At 30.5% G+C, this 21,401-nt stretch overlaps 2 protein-coding genes across 2 annotated transcripts; one reads left to right on the top strand and one right to left on the bottom strand.

Annotated features, from left to right (window-relative positions):
* Positions 1-6,867: 6,867 nt before the first annotated feature.
* On the top strand, positions 6,868-7,495 carry LOC110013105 (heavy metal-associated isoprenylated plant protein 16-like). The gene is made up of 3 exons (XM_088877284.1): positions 6,868-6,946; positions 7,040-7,118; positions 7,212-7,495. The coding sequence occupies exons 1-3, from the start codon at positions 6,941-6,943 to the stop codon at positions 7,475-7,477; spliced, it is 351 nt and encodes a 116-aa protein (XP_088733410.1). The 5' UTR covers positions 6,868-6,940; the 3' UTR covers positions 7,478-7,495.
* A 6,176-nt stretch (positions 7,496-13,671) lies between these two features.
* Positions 13,672-20,015, bottom strand: LOC105176862 (cytochrome P450 724B1). Its single transcript, XM_011099796.3, has 9 exons — positions 19,602-20,015; positions 18,943-19,267; positions 18,564-18,716; positions 17,568-17,804; positions 16,567-16,653; positions 16,287-16,365; positions 15,973-16,079; positions 14,961-15,082; positions 13,672-13,982 (listed from the first exon to the last, which is right to left on the bottom strand). The coding sequence occupies exons 1-9, from the start codon at positions 19,823-19,825 to the stop codon at positions 13,889-13,891; spliced, it is 1,428 nt and encodes a 475-aa protein (XP_011098098.1). The 5' UTR covers positions 19,826-20,015; the 3' UTR covers positions 13,672-13,888.
* Positions 20,016-21,401: the final 1,386 nt, after the last annotated feature.

Genomic DNA, 21,401 nt, shown 5'->3' with positions numbered 1-21,401 from the left:
TACCCTGATGTGAAATCCCAAATCCTCTCTTATCTCCACTGCATTAATATGCCATGAACACCCATCGGCCTTACATCTTGCATAAATTCTCCTTTTGTTATTTCTTGATATCACAAGATTTCTTCTTGTCATAATGGCATGAAAATGGACGGCCTCCTGAAATTTCTTTTATGACTAAATTTCATTCTCAATGCAAATTTAGGATCAAATTTGTCATCGGGAAAGAAAACGGGCGCCTTCCCAACATTATCATCATTACTGTTCTTTTGACTATCAAATTCATCTGGGCTATCACCATCAGTATGATCATCACTGTCAAACCGCATCTCATCTTCAAAAGCATCTTGCAATATAACAGCCCATTCTACATCCTTGTCTATATTCTCATCAAAACACTCATCATCCTCATCGTAATCAACACTTTAATAATCTCCATCGAACAAGTCATCTTCAAAATTAGCCACCCATTCTTCAATTTCTCTCATATCTTCGTCATCCCTATCCTAATCAACCCAATCAACCATTTCACCATCCCCACTCTCTTCTATTATCACAACTTTCCCTTTGTCTCTATTATGTTGCACAGGTTCTTCCTTAGTCATAGTATTTTTTCCTTATCACCCTCAATCACAATGTTCTTACCCTTCTCACCCTCAGTCACAGTGTTCTTACCTTCTCACCCTCAGTCACAATGTTCTTGCCCTTATCACCCTAAGTCGCAATATTCTTACCCTTATCACCCTCAATCGCAGTATTCTTACCCTTATCAACCCCCTAAATTTCTGCAGCAACTGTGGGGCATCTAACTGCTTAAAGGTAGACCCTAATCTCACCCCCATGGCCATCTATAAGCTGAAAAATATTTGTTTCAAAGAATAATGCTCTACTTTTTTGACATATCAATTCTAAAGTATTTTTTCCTACCCAAATAATCAAACTGTTCACAACACTTGTCAAGTACTAGATTGAAAAGTATCCTTATCAACAAAGTCAAATACACTTTCCATGCCCCCTTTGTACTCAGCTTCAGGATGGAATATTAATTTACCCCCTTGTTAAATTCATAAGCTGATAAGAAATTTATGTTCACCTCCAAATATAAATAATAGCACCAATCATATATAAATAAATTAAAGGGGGGGGGGGGAGCAATTGCACAGTGCGATTCTCCAGTAAACCCAACATGTAGGGTACCCTCTTTTAATTTATTTGACATGTTCTCTCAACACAACCAACAAACAAACCAAAAAAAGCACCCAACATTATATAGTAGGAGACCACATTGCATATCGTGTGCTTCAAAGTTCAAACAATAAACAAAGCATACTCATCATCCTCAAAATCCACATCACCAACACCTACTTCAGAACCACACAAAATACAACAACATCAAGAACCCAACAATTTACAAAAGTTCAAAAGAAAAACAAAACTCACCATAATCGGACACACCACCTGACACCAATGAAGCGGGTCGAAGGATGGGCGTCAATGCCATTTCTTCAAATTAACCACAAAAATAAGTCTCCCTGCTCTCGGATTCAGATTCTCAATCACACATTTGCCTTAATTTTCAATTCAGCTTCTATTTTGAGGTTAGGGTTTTCAAAAGGGGGAAATTCCTTCGTTGGAGGTGTGATAAGGTGGTTCAGCAAATTTGCCCGTTTTTTTGTCTTTAGAGGTCAACAGCCATTGCGCACGTGATTTAACGGGATTTGACGGCCGTTAAAGCCTATGTGCATGGTACATGGGCTCTGTCATTAAGTTGGTACTAAAAATGCTTATTTTTTAGTTTAATGGTTCAAAACTCAAACTTGCAAAATTTGTAATATAAAAACAAAACTAACCTTTTTTAATGATATCAAAATAAGATTTTGCCCAGCATCAATGTGTAATATACTTTCTTCTATTGAACTATTAATCGTTACTTTTTGGAGTAAAAAGTGGAACCCAATTGTCAAAAGAGTTGTTAAGTTGAATATACAGATTGTGGGGGTAGTTATGAGCTATTTTTTAGGAATTATTAGTTTGAATATTTATTCTTGGCACACAATTTTCTTACCTAAATATACTTTCTGAATTACTATATCATTTTCGAAGTCGCTTCAAGAAACAATTCAAATTTGAGTTGAAGAAAGTGAAGTGAACAAAATAGCATTTCTGGTCCTATATCTTAAGTTAACTACACTTCTCGTCCTTTTAGTTGTTGAATTCTCATTAATGATCTCATAAATTGCAAAAAAATTATCACTTTTAGTCATTTTATCAAATTTCATTACTATTTTAAAGAAAAAGGCACATGCTTATCAACAGAAATTGACATTGACAAAATGACTAAAAGTGAAAATTTCTATAACTTGTGGGAAGATTAATGAGAATCTCATAACTAATTGAATAAAAAGTATAGTGGTCGTGAAATATGGGACAAAAAATATAATTTCACCTTTTGAATCAAAAATTTAGGAAGTGTCGTGGACAACCAATCCGAGAATGGTAAACAAAGAAGAGGTACTTATTTTTGGGATATTTACATATTAACCCCACATGGAATTACTTGTGATGATAGACTAACACTGTCATTTTCTCAAAAAAAAAAAAAAAAAAAAAACCAAAACCTCATTTGTAAAATGAAATAATTGATTTTGGGAAAGATTGCTTAACCTATTTATATAAATGTGCCTGCAAAAATTGGTGAAACAATGACAATAACACAAAGCGTGCAGGGAAAGGGTTTGAAACACGCGTTGGGACTTATTTAATCTAGCCATCGTGGTACATTGTTCTTGTGTGTATATAATAAATAATTTTTCATATTTCAAAATATTATAAATAAAAAGAAAATATATAATTCAACAAATCACATTTTTGAAAAAAAAAAGAAATCAACAAATAAAAAGAATACCAACTTAAGGTATTATTGACACAACAAAAGAACTGGTGTAATTGTGTTAAAATTACGTGAAGTAATTTTATTAAAAAAAATAAATAAAGTAATTACAATTAACTTTTTAAATTATTTAATTAGAGGTATAATCGTCGTATTTAAAAATTGATGGGATGGAGTTCCTAACCTCCGTTTCGAAGTATAGAAGGTTTTTCTTTTTTATATTAGTATAAGTAGGATTTATTCTTAGAGTTACCTTATATGTATCTCTTTTGTTACCAAAATTATCGTTTATGGAGATACTTTACGTGGTCTGTGGATCATTTCCCTGCACTTTGTATCTATTTTCAGTAGTAATATTGGATCTAACATGCTAAAATATTTTAAGTTAATTTCACTTTTATCATAAAAATATACATTTAATAACATAAAGTATTTAATAAGTTACTACAGAAAAAATAAATTATTCCGTACATTATAAATTACTATGATTTAAATTCATGATAAATCAACATTATCTACCATAATTGAGCAAAATAGATGCAAAAACTTAAGTTTCGACCAAAGTTAAATATCAATATTTTCTATGGAGAAAACCTATGATCAAAATATTTTGTCATGATTTTTTACTGTAACTAATATTTTAATTTCACTTGCAAAAATAACGAGTAATAGACATTAAGAAGTTACGATTAATTAGTATTTCACGATAACTTTTATTTTTAGCCATGTTAATTAACTACGACAAAATGTTATATTTCTTCTATTAGGACCAGTATTCAACTTTGCTTTACCCGAGAAGAAAAAAAGTATCAATAATGAAATGCAAAGTTTTCTACTAATTTAGGTTTTAAGATTAAGCAAAAAAACGCACATAATTAACGTTCAGTGTATTTTATAAAATTTAGAAATCGTACGCCACTAGAAAAAAAAAAATAGATACTATCAATCACGGGTAAATTACATTTTTGATTTTATAAGTGGACCTGTTTTCAATTTTAGTCCTACACTCAGGCTAATTCGCACATTTAGTCCCATATGTGGATTATTTTTTTTAGGACCAAATGGGGGATTTCGTTAAATCCACATATGGGACTAAATGTGCGAATTAGCTTGAGTATGGGACTAAAATTAGAAACAGGTCCACTTATGGGACCAAAAATATAATTTACCCATCAATCAAGGATACAAACTCAATATGGTAACTTAAGTTTTGATCATGATCAATTAATAATATATTATCGTCTAAAGAGATAAATTGCTTTATTTTAAAAATAAACACATGGAGATAATTTGCTATTTTTTATTTTTTTTTAATAAGAGGGTGTTTTGCTCATTTATAATATCGTATGAGATAAATTACATTAAATCTAAATTACAAAAAGGAAATATATATATATATATATATATAAATGTATATGTTTAAAGTATAGGTCACACAAGATAAATCTATAATATTTTATAAAATTTGAATATATAATACATTTTCAAATATTAGAATGTAAATAGTAGGAAAATTATATAAAGTACATTTAGGGAAAAAAAAATACACACTACCAAATTAAGATGTTAAATTACCCCCTAATGAAAAAATAAATAGCGATTTACCTCCTTATATTTTTTAAAATACAACAATTTACCCCCCTACAATTTTTAAAATGAAGCAATTAAATTGCTTCATTTTAAAAAGTATCGGTAATTTTTTCATAAGGGGGTAATATGCTCATTTTCAATATCACAAGGGGATAAATTGCTATTGACCCAATTAAATAAAATATGAACTTTATGGATGGTAATGTCAACACATGAAAATAAGAGAGACTGATTAAAGTTATGTGGCTTAGTTCAGTTGGCGAAGTGGAGATTCCATGACTTTAGATATCAGAGTATGATTATTGTAATTGTGTGTTAGATATTGATATTCGGACAAGAAAAATTATATTTCAGTATTTGACGGAACCATTTCCCACATTTCTCTGATATTACGACATCGAATTGCATCCCTGAACGTGTGAATGTGCAATACTTCAAAGACATACTTTTACAATTATTTGTACAGGAAAACAAAATTCAAAACCAGAAAGAAAGTTCGACCAATTCAGTGTATGCCCACATGTATGCTTTCAATGTTGACATTTTCTCCGGATATTCATAAATAAATTGGCATACATGCATATTCATATAGAGCAAATTAAAAAGGAATCCCTGACATTTATTGAAATTACAAATATTTCCTTATTATTTAAAAATTACAAATAACTCCTTTAAATTAATAGTCGTACAATAAATTATCCCTACAACTAGCTGTCACATGGGGTATTTATTAGACAATCACTAATTTCATAATGAAATTTGTAATTTTTCAAATAATGAAAAAGTATTTATAATTATAATAAATTTCATAAGAGCCCGTCGTAATTTGTCAATTTATCCATATATATATATAGGAAAAGACTTAGACTTGTTGACATTGACTTAAATAAGTCATCACATTAAGGCCAAACCGGGGATAGGTATATCCAAGATTAGTAATTAATACAAGTCTTTTTAATAAGTCAATTTCAATATTTTGTGGGTAGTAGTAGAAGTGGCTTTGAGATAAGCGTTGGGATATCTTTACGACTATTCAGACGTACTAGAACTTATATAGTGCAGATTTTAGGTATTGGAAATATTTTTAAATATACAAAACTATGTAAAAAAGTTAACCTAATTTGAATAAGTATATTTGAATATATCAAAGAAGTTAATTTAATCTAACTAAAAAGGCAAAAAGTAGAAAGAGAAAAATTTAGTATACCAATTGAAATATAATATACTAACATTTGTATGCATTATATTAAATAATTTATTTATAAAAATTATAAACAATTGCTAAATTGTTTGTTAATTAGCTTGTCTTGAGATAGATATTAAATAATATAAATAAAAAATCTTATTTTATTATGATCTAAAATTAAAATATAAAATATTTATTCGGTATAAATTCAGTATATAATAAACTTTCAGTATGAACTTAATACTAAAAACACTTAAAAGTAAAAAAAAGAAAAAACTTGCGAGTTTTTGAATAAAAACATTTAGGCTCAAGCTCAAAATTGTTCAAATCTTTCGAGCTCAAGTCGAGCTTCATCTACGTTGGCTTGTCAAGCGCGCAAGTCGACTTGATTCATCTCGCCAACATCTCAATTAGATTCACTTCATGTACATTTATTCTCATCTTATTTTGAGAATTTGTTCGAATTTTTCGTACCTTTAAAAAATATCGTAACAAAATAAATAAAATTATTACTGATGATTTTTGTCCCATAAATATTGTGACTAGGTCCACTCTAACACTACTTACACTTTCTCCTCAGCTACATCCTAATTCAAGTTAGTAAATATTATTATGTACCTAATCAATCCATGCTTTGTGGACGTTTTATCTATTAAGTTTGCACCATGATGATTATGCTTAGGATATCCTTAGACATCTAAAGCTTATGCTAATGTTCTATACTAAACAATACTATACTTTTCACCATGATGATTTTTTTAGATTTAAATGTATTTTGGTCCTATAATTTAGGCCATTTGATGGGTTCGTCCATTAACTTTTGATAGTATTTTGATTCTGTATTTTTTTTAATTTTTATGATTTTAATCATTTTTTTATCGGAATTCACCTTTCTTGCTGGAAATACATATGTCACCCACGCGATATTTTAAAATTGGGGTTTTCGTTCCTACGGGCCCATTTCTGCCCAGATTCTTGTCTTTTAACCTTTAAGGATAACATTTTGGTCCTATATTTTTTTAAATTTTGTGATTTTAGTTTTTTCGGTCAAAGCTCATCTTTCTCGATAGTGAAAATGACCTGGAAAACAAAACAACTAAAAATTAAAATACTCAAAGAAATATACAGTACAAAAAATACATTTAATCTATTTTTCCTATAAATAGGCAGCCACTCAGCTAGCACTACAGAATTACCAAAATTCTCTCCTCCCAACTCTTTCTCTTCTCCTTCATTTCTCACTCCGTGAAATATTACTCATCCATCAAACCAAGAAAATGAAGGTATTAAATTGCAGAATTAATTCAATTTTGTTTTATGTGATGATAATTACCGAATTTTTATGTTAATTATTATTATTAAATATGAATTTGCAGCAAAAAATAGTAATTAAGGTGGCAATGCACCATGATAAATGTCGCTCCAAGGCCCTGAAAATCGTTGTTGCCACAACAGGTAATTAACATATACATATAAATATTTTCAATTAATAAGTAATTAGGCTGTTAATTTCTTCTCATTTTTCGTAATGGGTTTGGGGGCTTGAAGGGGTTGAGTCGGCGGCATTAACCGGAGAAGGGAAGGATCAGGTGGAGGTGGTGGGAGATGGGATAGATTCCGTGAAGCTAACCCGGCGGCTGAGGAAGAAGGTGGCGCATGCAGAGCTGGTGAGCGTGGCCAAGCCCGCCGAGAAGAAGGATGATGCGCCGCCGGTGATGGGTTTCTTGCCGCCACCTTGTTATGGGTTTCCTCAGAATTACCACTGTTGTGAAGTGGTGGAACCGATGTACGGCTCCATTTGCACCATAGTATGATACAGATACAACCCCCCCCCCCCCCACACATATATATGGCAAAATCATATTTTTGTTCCGATTTTTAGCTCGTTAGTATTTTTTATTCTGTAATTTACTTTATTTATATATTTAGACATTATTTTTACGAATTTAATCCTAAACATCTCATATTTGATCCTTTTTTTTTTAATAAATTTAGTTATATTTTGACAATTTAATTTGGTCCCCTTCATATTGTAATAAATATTATTTTTTGTCCTGTAACTATGAATTGTTAGGATAAAAATTATCAATACAGAACTAGAATTGCTAAAAAAGAACCAAATGTGAAATGTTAAAATTCGTAAAAAATATGATTAAATGTGCGAATGAAGTAAACTATAGGATCAAATTAAAGAACTAATAACCTAACATTACATGACCAAAAGTCTAATTTTACCAATATATATTTATATTTGCATTGAAATCGATACTCTTGCACCATATTTATTCTATGTCTTCAATTTGTTTAATTGATCATTGTAAAACACTCGGATGTAAATAAGTGAAGTTCACGATGCTAAAATAGTAAAAGATTAAAATATATATATATATATATGTATATATGTATATGTCACAGGATATATTATTTTGAGTTTTTATTTTGCCAATTTTAATATTTTTTTTAGTTAAATATTATATTTAGTCCCTTAAATTTTTATTTAGAATCACTTTAGTTCCCTAAGTTCATTTCTTGACTTTAGCACCTTAAACTTTAATTTTTGTCTCAATTTGGTCCCTCTACCATTTTCCGATCAAAATGTGGCCGGAATTTGACTCTTTTGAGGGTAAAATGGTCAATAAATATGATTTAATCAGTTTATTCCCTTAAGTTTGTAAAATTGTCAAATTAATCCTTTTCTACACAAAAAAAAGTAACTTTTTTTAGATTCTTTTATGCAGATTTGTTGTTATATATCTTATGTGAACATAATAATAATATATTTGTTAATTTAAAATAAACAGTCTCTTTCTTGTAGTAGTTAAAAGAAATCAAAATTATGAATAAATTTTATAAAACTTATCTAATATGAAAATATAATTAAAAAAAAAACTAAGTCAGTATTTTTTATTTCAAGAGCTAGAGATAAGTCTGAAAAAGTTACCTTAATAATGTTTATTAAATATTTGGATTTTCGAACAAAAAGTTGATAGATTCTACTTTTTAACTAGATTTTTTAGTGGATTTCATATATATATAATTCATTTTAAAAGATTTCTAAATATATAGTCCTATTTTATAGAAAAATATCTCTAAAAATCTCTTAAAATGAATTTTATATATATTTCAAATCCACCAAATTAATAATCTAATTAAAAGTACATTCCACCAACTTTTTCTTTAAAATCGTAGTTGTTAATATCTAATAATATTGTTAAGATTTAAATTTATTAGACATATCTTTAACTGCTAAGAATAAAAAATTGACTTAAAATTGTTTTACTATATTTTTAGATTAGATAAGTTTTATAAAATTTATTTATAATTTTAATTTTTTTGTCACTTTTGAAAATAATAAGAGAAAAAGAGACTTTTTTTATTTTAAGTTAAGCATTATATTAATATTATATTCACAAGAGTTCAAAATTTTCATTTTTCATATGAGATAATTACATCAAATTCACCATATAAAAATATAAAAAAAAATAGTTCCATTTCTAAAAAACACTAATTTGATAATTTCACAAACTTAAAGGAGTAAAATGATAAAATCAAATTTAAATTGACCATTTTACCCTCCAAAAAGTCAAACTCCAGCCACATTTTCGTCGAAAAATGGTCAGATGGACCAAACTGAGACAAAAATTAAAGTTTAGAGATATTAAAGTCAAGAAATAAACTTGCTTAAAAAACCAAATATAGCATTTATCCTTATGTTTATGTCAACCTTAGTCCAAATATCGATGCAGGTGAAATAATATTATTTGACAATAAAAAGTAATAATCTTTTTTTTCAAAAAAACGATAATTACATTCCCTCCTCTGAGATTTAGTGCAATTATATTTAAATTCATTGTGGTTTGAAAAATTTTATCTAGCACCCCTAAGGTTTGATTTCGTATAACGATTTGATGTATTTGTTAGGTGAAAATAAATTTTAAAGATACTAAATATAATTTTTCGAACTAAGAGGGATCTACATGTAATTATTATTAAAGAATACCATCAAATATTATATATTTATTGGAATTATTATATATTTATTTCACTTTATGTGGGTTATTGTAATTTTTATCGTTGTAAATTATATTGATATATTAGATTAATTGAGGTATTGCTCAATATATCGAGATGAATTTTTATAATTTATTTATGGTTAGTAATTATACAAAAAAATGGGAGTAAATCCCCTCAAATTATACTTTGAAATCACTTTACATTTTAATTTAATCCTTTACATGGAAAAAATATTATTTTAATCCTTTAATTTTGTCTCGACTTCATTTTAGTCCTTTACGTTATAACATTTTCACATTTTTATCAATAATTTTACAATCATTATAAAATGTAGTCCAAGTTAGCCAGAAAATTGCATATTCGGCCGGAGGATGGTCATGTGCCATGCACATGATATGTAAATTGGGATTTTTCTATTTTTTTATATATGGATCAAAGTCGGTGTTTAAAATCGACTTTGTTATTAATTAGATCAAGATAAAATTAAAGGACTAAAATAATATTTTTCCCTCCTTTACATTAATTTTACCACTAAACTAAAGATTCGTAAGTCTGTAAAAGACCTCTTCTTTTTTCTTTCTGTTTTTTTTTTTTTTATAAAAGCGATTATTACATAACTATGTTAATATCAACAAACTGATAAATTTATCGATTTTCTATCAAAAAAACTCACATAAATGGAATAAAAACTCATTACAATAAACTTATATTAAGTGGGACAAATACCGTACATATTGGTTGAACTCAAACTCATGATCTCGAACATATTTATGGGACCTCAATTTAAATTATTAGGTAGAGACTCAAATTTCTGATTTCGAACATATTTATGAGACATCATTCTAAACTATTAGGTTAAGACAACATTGGTAAAAGAACCCCCACCTTTATTGCAGAGTCAATTTTTTCCAAAAATGTGTTCTATGATCTCTTGCAATGTTTGAATTCATATTTTTGCATTTTTCGAGACAAGATAATATTCTGTAACCTAATGGGTAGTTTATAGAACTGTTTATGTTGGGCCAAAATTGTTGGACCTAACTCCTAACAAAAATATTAACGTTCCTCAAGTTTTTAAAATTAGCAAACTGACCCAATAAATTTGGTATAATTGACATCTGCTCCTTTTCATTTAAAAAATGGAGGCCCATATACTTTTTGAAAGACTCTGGTTTAGTTGTCAATAGGTCCGATCTTAAGTTCTTAACCCAATATGATCCTTCTGTCTCTCCACCAGACAACGTACGTTACGATGTGTTTGTGTTCAATTTACTGTACTTTTATTTTCATAAATTTTAAATATTCATCTTCGTTTTATTCACGAGAAATGGCTAAAAAATTATTCATCATAACTAAGAGCTAAGATAAAATATTTTCTATGGCTTGTAGAAGTGACAAATGTTTTAGCCACTCCTCGCAAAAACTACGACCAATTACATTTGCGTATCGTTGTGGTTTATAACTATTTGCTACGACTATTTATAATCAATAATGAACAATTAATTATGGTTAAATGTCATATTTCTTGCTATTATTGTTTAACCAATACTAATCAATTAATTACACTAAAAAAATTGATTATGATGTTTCTTGTTACATTTTTAAAAATAGTCAAATTGACATGTAATAATACAGGTGTATGATGACTGATAAATTTATTAAATTGAAGTTCTCATATAATATAAATAATAATATTGAGTTTTGACAAACTATATGGTTAAATTAATTATGTCTTTAATAGCATTAGTAATAAATAAGTAAAGAGTGAGCTATAAGCATTCAGTATTTACAAAACCTTGGAACATACCTTAGCTACATTTTATGATTAAATAAATTAGATATATAGATGCCTTTTATTTTTTATGGTTGTTTTTCAGTTGGCGAGATCAAAGCATTAGTTATAAGTAAAGATTAACGAACATACCCTAACTATAGCTAAGAATTGTACTAAATACTTAGTGAAAAAATAAAATTTTGGTATGAAATGACAATTTTCGTTCATTTTGGAATTCAATTTGCCAATTAAGTCTTGCAACTTTTTTTTTTTAAAGAAAATAAGCACACAAAGAATAAAATCAACTAAAAATTGCAAGCTGGCAAGAATTTGGGGTTCACGTGAGAGGCGCATGCCAAACCAGTCAGATTAGTAATGATAATTTCACGCTAGGTTACCCTAGCCATACTACTTATTTAGTTTTGGTACCCTGTATTCTTGACTCATAAGTCTCTATACCTAATATCTTCAAGTTTCATTAATTTTGCTGCCTGTTGTTAGTTTGATCGTGAAAAACTAATGGTCAATCCAATTTGAAGGGAAAAGGAGGCGGTTTTCCATCAATTAAAGTGCATATTTAGCAGTTTTAGTGGTCACTACACAAGAAAGAGTTGAGAGAGTGAAATTGAGGAAAAATTTGCAAAAAACGAGAGGAACGAAGAGAAAGTTTTCTCTGCTTTTTCACTTTTTCAGTTCAATTTTGAAGCTTTCATCATTGACTTTGAGCTCAGTTATTTCATCTTTAAGATGGTTCACTTTTCTCAACAAATCACGAATAATTTACTTCAATCGTTGGCCCATTTTCAGATCAAACCATTTACACACTCCACAATATTCCCTTTCCTGTAAACAAAAAATGAAAAGCAAAAATTAAAATAACTAGTGTATAATAACACCAACAAATTTCAAATTTATCTCGTAATTAGTTTATGCCTAGAACTTTTTTTTTTTATTTATTTATTTTGGTCTAAGAACTCTTTAATGGAAGCTCGATTCCACACTTTATTTTTATTTTTTTCACATAAAACATTCTCACTAGACGAACCCATACTCAAATTTGAGAAAAATGGAAATTGGTTCCCCATCATTCTCTCAACTCTCTCGTGTAGTGAATGCTAAAGCTTCCGGTCATGCCCTTTTATTGATAAAATCCCACTTCCTCTTTTTTTTCCCTCCAAATTGAGGCTAATTGTTAGTTTTTACAGTCAAACTAACGGCAAATAGCAACACTGATGAAAATTCGAAATGTTAGACACTAAAACTGGTGAGTTGGGAATATAGGGTACCAAATTAAATTAGTAGTTTAATTAAAGTACCAAAAATGAAATTAATTCTAATTTTTCTTGAATTTTATCCTTAACATTTTAATTTATTTTTTTTTTAAATTGTAAGGCTTAATTGCCAAATAAATTTTTAATGGACTAAAGTTGATGTCCCTGCAATCGCCCTCATAATTTTCTTGATTTGCCAAAAATTGTTACTTTGACCTTTTAACTATAGGGGTGGCAATTTTATTTCTCTTACATAATTAATTCGCTAATTAATGATAATTAGCCAGAGCAGCATTTGCCAAATTCCAGCTAAATTTGCAATTTTTGATAATTTTTGTCTTTAATATGTTATTATTTAAATTGCGGGAGCTTAATTGCAAAATTAAATTCCAGGATCACAATTGCAATTTTCCCAGATACTTTAGTAATTACTAAGAGCATAGTAAATATTAATTAACTGTAAGTAATTAAATTTAAATTTTTACATACAGATTTTTTTTTAACCAATATTGCTAGTCAATATGTAGAGACATCCAATTTCATCATTTCCACATCACTCTTTTGATCTCTTTATCATATCAATGTAACATAACTTTAAGTGTAATATATATACATTGACATCATATGATGCCAGAACCAATTACACAAACACTCTTGATATTTTATTAAATTACAGTTACACCCTCTGAAAGATTTTAGTATAATATTTTTTTAAAAAATACTTGTGTAAATGCTGCATTCGTATAATTATAATTACAACCATAACCTCAAGGAGTGAACCTATAATCTTTCAAAAAATAAAAATAAAAATCGTATTTTAAACCTGATCTCAGATGTTGCCGATATAATTTGTCTTACTTTTAAGCAATCTTGATATATTCTCCACTGGGAAAAATGTATGTTACAACAACGTTATCATGCAAAGCCTCCGGTCCTAATCAGACACAAATGAAAACGTAAGATCCCTCCTCTTCGTGAAATTATTTATACATACATACATATATATATATAAGACAACCTCAATCAATCTTTGCTTGTTTTCTATGTACGTACTATAGGAAAACCGGATCACAACTCGACTCCTTTAAACTCATTTCATCGGATCACTTCCTATCCAAAAAAATTATGGGCGACAATACAACGCCTAAAATATTTAACTTTGATCCTCAGCTGCTCAAACGTTCCACACTTAACTTCAATCCTTTTTGAAACTCTACAAATGGATAAGCGATGGGCTGTTCGCTATCTTCGACTTTCCACCTGCAAAAGAAATGAATATAGTTACAGGACGGAAATGAGAAAAAATTGCACCACATGCTAGATTGATTGCGTAATTTAAAGACGGTACGTTTTCAGTCTTATTTCTCACATTTCATTATTTGGAAAAATTCCGTTTTCAATTCTTCTACAAACTTTCATTAGGAAATTGAGACCAGGTGATAGTTACGCACACATTATCTTTTCAAGATGGAGGAAAATAATACCGTAACTTACACTTGATTTTTCTCTCAATATCCTAGGAAGTTGGTAAGAATCTGAAAGTCGGTTGTTTTTTTTAAAAAGTTATGAGACTACTTTTCAAAATCTCGTAAGCAATGAGATTCAAAGTGTGCAAAACCTAAGTTGTAAGATGAAACATGCAATTCTCCCTCAGGTTCATGTATGCATATATAGTTTTATAGCATTATTAATTACTACAACAAGTATACTTTAGGATCTTAGAAGCCATCGTTTTCATTCATCGGATCACGGTTGCATGAATGCACCAGCACTCTGATACAACAATTAATGGAAAATTACCACCCAAATCAAGTCCAGTTAAACCAAACTAATCGCACAAATATCATAAATGTGTCATGTGATTGATCACTTTCTAACCAATCGCTCTGCAAATGTATTATATTTGCGATTTAATTAATTCAGGTTTCACCCAACCTAATCTGAATTAGAATTTTTAACAATTTGTAATTTTTTAGAACACGGGAGTTGTTTGAGGTTATTAGCAATTATAATTGTTAGTACATAAAAACATATTCTATAATAACCGAATTTACCAAAACTATGATGCACAATCAAATCCACACAGCTGATATTACTCTACTTCTTCAATTCGATTCAAATATTAAAGGTTTTTGTCTCAACACCATATATCTTAGTGTTCATAATGATAGCTCAATATGGTTCAAACATGCATATAACTAAAATTTAGAGCTGTCCAAGAGGGAAAAAGCGCAATACCTATAATTTTGTACGAGGTAGTGAAGAAAAAAAGCAACCTCAACCTTTGCCAGTTCGAAACCTGGGCAGCACCTCGACCCTCCACCAAACGGAGTGAACTTCTTGCACGTTTGATCTCCCGACTGTATGTTTTTCATGTATTCAAGAACTTGTAAACCTCGGAACTATGCTAAAATGTGATAAATGCCATTGTATAACTTCCGCATGCAAGTGTTTTGAATGATAACATGCGCCTGCGGTTCATCTATACTTCTAACCTCTGTCCGCTGCGCGTACCTTTAACTTAAACTTGTTGGCCATATATTTACTAACTTTAAGGTATGTCTTAAAAATTTTATGCGCAGAATCAAGAGGTTACTTTCCTAAAGCAGATGTTTATAGACTATTTATGGGAACCAAGGTTATTACAGTAGTTAATCTTGGAGCTGTTTTATTCATTGTTTAGAACTTTTGTGAACAATGTAAATCATCTTGTCTCTCTTTCTATGTTTATACTCTTGATTAGTGCCTGAATTCTTTTATCCAAAAAAAAAAAAAGGAAATCTTCGAATTCTAATAACTAATAAATTGTGGCACATCCTATCTATGTCTATAAATTTTAAAATTATTTCAAAAGAAAATATTTACATGAGTAGTATTATTCATTTTTATTAAATAAAATAACTTGAGTAGATATATAAAGTACTAAGTTTATATCAGTATTTAATTTATTAAAAATTGTTGATAAAAGAATAACAATATAAAGCTGGAGAGATTTAATTTATTAAAAATTGTTGATAAAAGAATAACAATATAAAGCTGGAGAGATTAGAAAATGCATGACGAAAAAAAGCCCTACCAAAACTTAGTTATGCAAACACCAAAATACCCGTTTTCATTTATAAATAATATATATACACACACACACTAGCAACGGCTTCAGCTTACGATTATGTAGACCTAAGCCCACGCAAGATTGACCTACCAATAATTTTATTACAATATGGTTCAAATATTGACGGGAAGTAGTTACCTGCCATCTCCAAGGATTGAACTGGAGGGCATTCGCGTGGAGAGAAGGGTCCAGATGAACGGCGGAGAAAACAGGTAGGACCTTCCAACCTGATGGAATTATATAATCTACAGGCCAAAAAAGTAATATACATATGATGTACTCAGCAATCCAGATAAGAAAAGTGTGACTACTACATGAACAGATCATGCATGTATAATTGCAGAAAAAAAAAACCTTTTCCTGTTGTCAAATACTATATAGTATACACATGTTATGGGCCATTACATTACACACACACACACACACACACACACATATATATATATATATACCTCTAAATTTGACATCTTTGATTGCCTTTCGGTGGACAAATTTAACAACGTTGCCATATCTCAGAGCTTCATTTATGACCTGTGTTAGAAAGGTCCACACTGTGTTAGTACTAATGACCATAATTATTGCAGTTCCACAGTCAAGAAGGGAACATTCTAGTATGAAATGAAATGATGAAGTACGTACATATTAAAAAAATGACTTGAAATTTATGCCAGTTTTTCGTATTTAATCAAATGGAAAATAAAAGGAACAGAATAAACTAATAACACATCTTACACTGTGTGTGAATTCCATAAGTTTGTAATCTTCCCAGTTCAGAAATTCATCATTTTTCTTCGTGCTTCGTATTCTCCGATGCTCAAGCTACATCAGAAATAAAATTACATCTTTCATCAAGGATATATAGAGTTATAGCCTATCGAAAATTACAATTTTAATCATGTAATTATAGGTTGTAACAATTTTGGTCCTATTGAAATCAATTTCGGCTATTTCGTCATGCAAATAGAAAAAAGGTTGGCAATTGACGACCATTCTAGCTAGAAATTCATAAATTAGTCGAAAATCCCCAAATTATAGTGTCACCTTCACAACACATGCATTTTTCCGACAAATTTATGAATTTCTTGGTAGCATCACATCAAATTCCATTGTTTTTAATTGTAGGACCAAATTTCCGAATTTGATTTCGGACTGTAAATAAAAAGTGGAATTAAATGCAAAAGTGGCTGGGAAGAGCCTTACGACTTTTTGACTCAATTTAAGTGTTTCAAAGGCAGAAACTGTAAAACACAAACGCTCGATTTACTGATTAAAAGTAGTAATTAGAATGGAATATTACAAATTTCCTTTTCTATAAAGTAAAGCTACTGTCACTCATCTCAGTTTTACCAAAAACAATTGGCATACTAAACAAGGGTTGACTCCTCATCCGACCCCAATGCTAAAGCTACAAGCTCCTTTTCGGAAATTACGGTGACATTGGTCTGCAGTAAAAGATTTTCGTTGCGGGCAAATTTTAATTCAGATTGAATTTTTGATCGAGTTTGACGTGTGCAATACCTTTGCACCATATAAACGGTTCAAATAATCAATCACATGGCAAACGTATTGCACTTTTTTTTTAATATTTTGGTTCAACCTAACCTAATTTGGATACGAATCTTCCAATTTAAACACATTAATTGAGTTTTGCGTCGAGATCACGATTTCATAGTCATCTTAAAGACAGTCTACTTAGAATGAACAAGCATGATCAATCAAAGAGTGTGTGTCACCTGTAGTTGTTGAGCAGCACTGGGGGACTGATCAAGGAAAAATACCAGCATGGACATAAGAAGGGAAGTGGTCTCATAGCCACCAAGTAGAGAATCCAACACGAAGCTAACTTTTTCATCTTCGGATAAGGTATCAACACACAGCAGGATCTCAAGGAAATCACTACTTTTCTTGCAAGAATTTCCTCTTCTTTCCTCTATGATTGATTTGACAGTTGAAGATATTCTACTCCTAGCCTGTAAAGATATCATGGGACAAAAGCTCATCACATGCCTCCTTTTTTGTGTGTTTTTACAAAAGCAAAAATATATTCCATCCAGGGACTCAAAATTTTGAAAAATTATAAAAAACAAAATTGTTCGCTTATTTTATCAAAAGTTTTTAAAAATACATAATATTATGATTTATAATCCAATAAATGTATTTTGGTCTGTTCATCAAATTGGGTGATATTATACTTTTAATTCCACATAATAAGAGTTCAAAATTGAAAAAAAACTCGGACACATTTAATCATGAACTTTACGAAATTTTCAAAATAGTCCCAGAATTAAAAAGGTCGGCCCTTTTAGTCTCATAAATCCTGTAATGCAGAGGACTAAATGCATTCTCAACTAAGGACCATTTTAAAAACCCTGCAAAATAGAAAACTAAATGTGTCGAACGCTGTCCTATGAGACTACCTACCCTATAAGACGAAAAGCGTCATTTTGCTGTAAAAGTTGGGCTTTGGGACAGTTGTTGGATGGCCATTAAAGTCGACAAACATTAGTAATTTCTCTATATCAAATATAAAGAGAATTAGTCATAATTTACCTTTAATTATAATATTAAACAACAGAAGTATTTATTATTATATTAAATATAAAAGAAGCTCGTCGTAATTTACCCTAATTTAATATTGAACAAGGTCCAAGTCTAGTCATAAATTGCATCTTAACTTTGCCTTTTTCTTTTTTTCTGAAAAAAGAAACTTGGGACAGGATGTGGAGAACCTGAACAGCTCTTGCATATGGAGTGCCTGGAATGTAGATGGGTAGAGAAATCAACCCTCTCATGAAAGTGAGAAAATCTTGAAGAATTTCTTCTGTTCTTGGCTCTTCTGGTGTTAATCCAAGCACCTGCTTCACTATTACATTGAATGTGTACTGTAAACAAACACCAAATTTAAACAAATCCATCAGATTTCTGCACTTGCTACTACACACAACTACTTCAATAAATACAAAAAAGAAAAAAAGAAAAAAAAAAAAAGACAGTAAGCTTCTTTTCTAGAAGTTGGGGCCGATTGATTTCCTTTTGTTCAGAAAGATTTCGGGCCTACAAATGGGGTAAATTGCAATTAACCAAGAATTCAAGAAAAGTACTAAGTACCTTCCGAGCTTCCTCACAGAATATGACCTGGTTTTTGTCTTTCCAGGAATCAAGAATACGGGTTACAGTTCTCTCAATGTCGATCAACAGGTCTGGTTTGGATTTCATGGTGGCGACGAGTGAGAGGGCGACATTCCTCAGCCTCTTGTGGGCTTCACCGACGGCCACCAGCATAGAATTCTTGCCAAGAACTCCATGGATGGGCTTCGGGTAGCTGCACCGGAACAGTCTCTCTTCGTTCTGTAGTATGTAGTAGTTGAGCTCTTGGTCGCATGAAACCACAGTTGGAGAGAAGAACAAATGGGATTTGAACACTTTCCCATACCTATAACATGTCCCAAAAAGATCAAACTCTTTATAATCCTTTACTTCCACACACATCACACACAGACACACACACAAACTAGGTGCGTGATTGCATGAATAACCCGACTCATGATTTCGCACACGTGACACACACAGTAGTGTGTGTGTGTGTGTGTGACAGAAGGAGAGTACATGAATGTATGCATTATAACATAAAGGAATCTTGACCAGAAAACATGACTGATATAACAATTCAACTTTGTGACTGAAGAACTCCTCAAAAAAAGCAAGGGATGGCAGCTTTATGTAAAAACTCATACATATAAAAGGCATCAACATCAACATACGCTCACCTAGAACAATGTTGTTGCAAGAAAACCCCAGTTGAGGTTGAAGTATGAGGCTTTAGAAAAGAAAGGGTTTCTCCAAGAAGAGGCCACCCGAAAGACCCTTTGGGGACAGCACCATTCCTCAGCAACAACAAAGGCAAGAAATGGTACAAAATCAAAAACCCCACAAACCCAACTACAAGGGCAGCAGTCCAAAGCCCTCCAGTTATACCCATCACCAGCAGCATATTTTGAAAGGAAAATTACCTGCAAATATTGCTATTAGAGCAGCTTTTTGAGGGTGGCAAGAAATTTTGGCTAGCCTTGAATGCCTATATATAGAAGGTAGGAGGCCGGGAGAGGGCATATGCAAGAGAGAAAAAACAGGGTTTTTTACAGGCTATTACAGTCGGTGAAATTAGCCTTATCAGTGACATGGGAAATGAAATCAACCTAGTCTAGGATCTCGACAGTATCTACAGTTGATAGGGCAGCAGGGGAGTTAAAAGAAGTCTTTATTCTTTTTCTTTTTTTTAATTAATATTGACTTGAATTAATTAATGGGGTTTAGGACAACACAGGCAGTACTAGATATTAATCACATGAATTCGGGTTTTTTAAGGGCTTTCGGTCAGAGGTTGAGTACTTGTGAAATATGGAATTGTTTATAAAAAAGTTGTTCAGTTTTGTTATGATTATAGCAATTTAAATTATTTCCTTTTAATATTTCTTTTTTTCTTTTTTCTGTTTGGTGAATAGCTTTTTGTATTAGTATATGTTGTGGTTTAGTGGTACTAATTTAGTCTGCGATAAGTGATGCAATAAAGTTCTGGCTGCAATTGTTGAATATATATATATATATATGTATATAGTGTGTGTGTGTGTGTGTGAGAGAGAGAGAGAGAGAGGGTTGTTTGTTGAACATCTTTTTGCCTTTGATGACTTCTGCGGTGAGATGATTTTGTCTTGAAGAGTGAGATTTAATTAATACTATGATAAATGAACGGGTGCTATACTTTATATTATTTACTAGTTTCTGATTTTGATAAAAATGAACACAAGAAGCATAGACAGATGATAATAATTGATTTCTTACCATACGTACGATAAAGTTCATTATAAGGTAATGAAAGTACTTAGTATTTTGTTTCAAATGTGTCGAACTTATTCCGAGTTAATTCAGATTAATTAATGGATAGTTTATATGTTGATTCACTTATTTTATCATTACATGTTACTTACTCTACAATACTTAGAGTAATCGAATTTTCTTCTCAAGTGCGCATGATCCATAGCGGATTAAAATGAAGGATATAGGATGATCAAAACTAGACTAATTAATTTGAATAATTAGTGTTTATTGTATGTGACGTGCTATTTAATTATTGTCTCATTTTATAGTATTTATCTGCTTTAACTTGATATAAATTTTATATTTTATTTTAGAAGGTACTTCATTATAGAGATGGAGTCTTGAACTTATAAGCCGTTCAAGCTCTTTATTTACAATTGATGTAAGATGTATTCCTACATTAATGTATGGCTGTGCAGTTTTGATGTTTGAATGCTTGTTATCCTCGTGATTAAGGAGTCCATTTTTCTATTAATTGCCACTGGGTAGGTTGGTATTATGCATGGTTAATTACGACATGTTCCAACGATTATTTTTTTAATTAAAAAAAATTAGGATCAATTATATTTCTATCCCTTTAAAATATGAAACTAAACTTTTCACAAAAAAAAAAAATTAGAATTATACTTAAATCATTTGAAAATTCTCTATTTACAACCGACTCCCGTCCATTAGGTTTTGGACCGAAAATA

This window comes from Sesamum indicum, linkage group LG13 (assembly GCF_026168435.1).
Source record: "Sesamum indicum cultivar Baizhima isolate 11 linkage group LG13, ASM2616843v1, whole genome shotgun sequence".
NCBI lineage: Eukaryota > Viridiplantae > Streptophyta > Magnoliopsida > Lamiales > Pedaliaceae > Sesamum > Sesamum indicum.
Note: the sequence above shows the minus strand (reverse complement) of the source record. Positions and strands in the feature narration are given on the sequence as shown.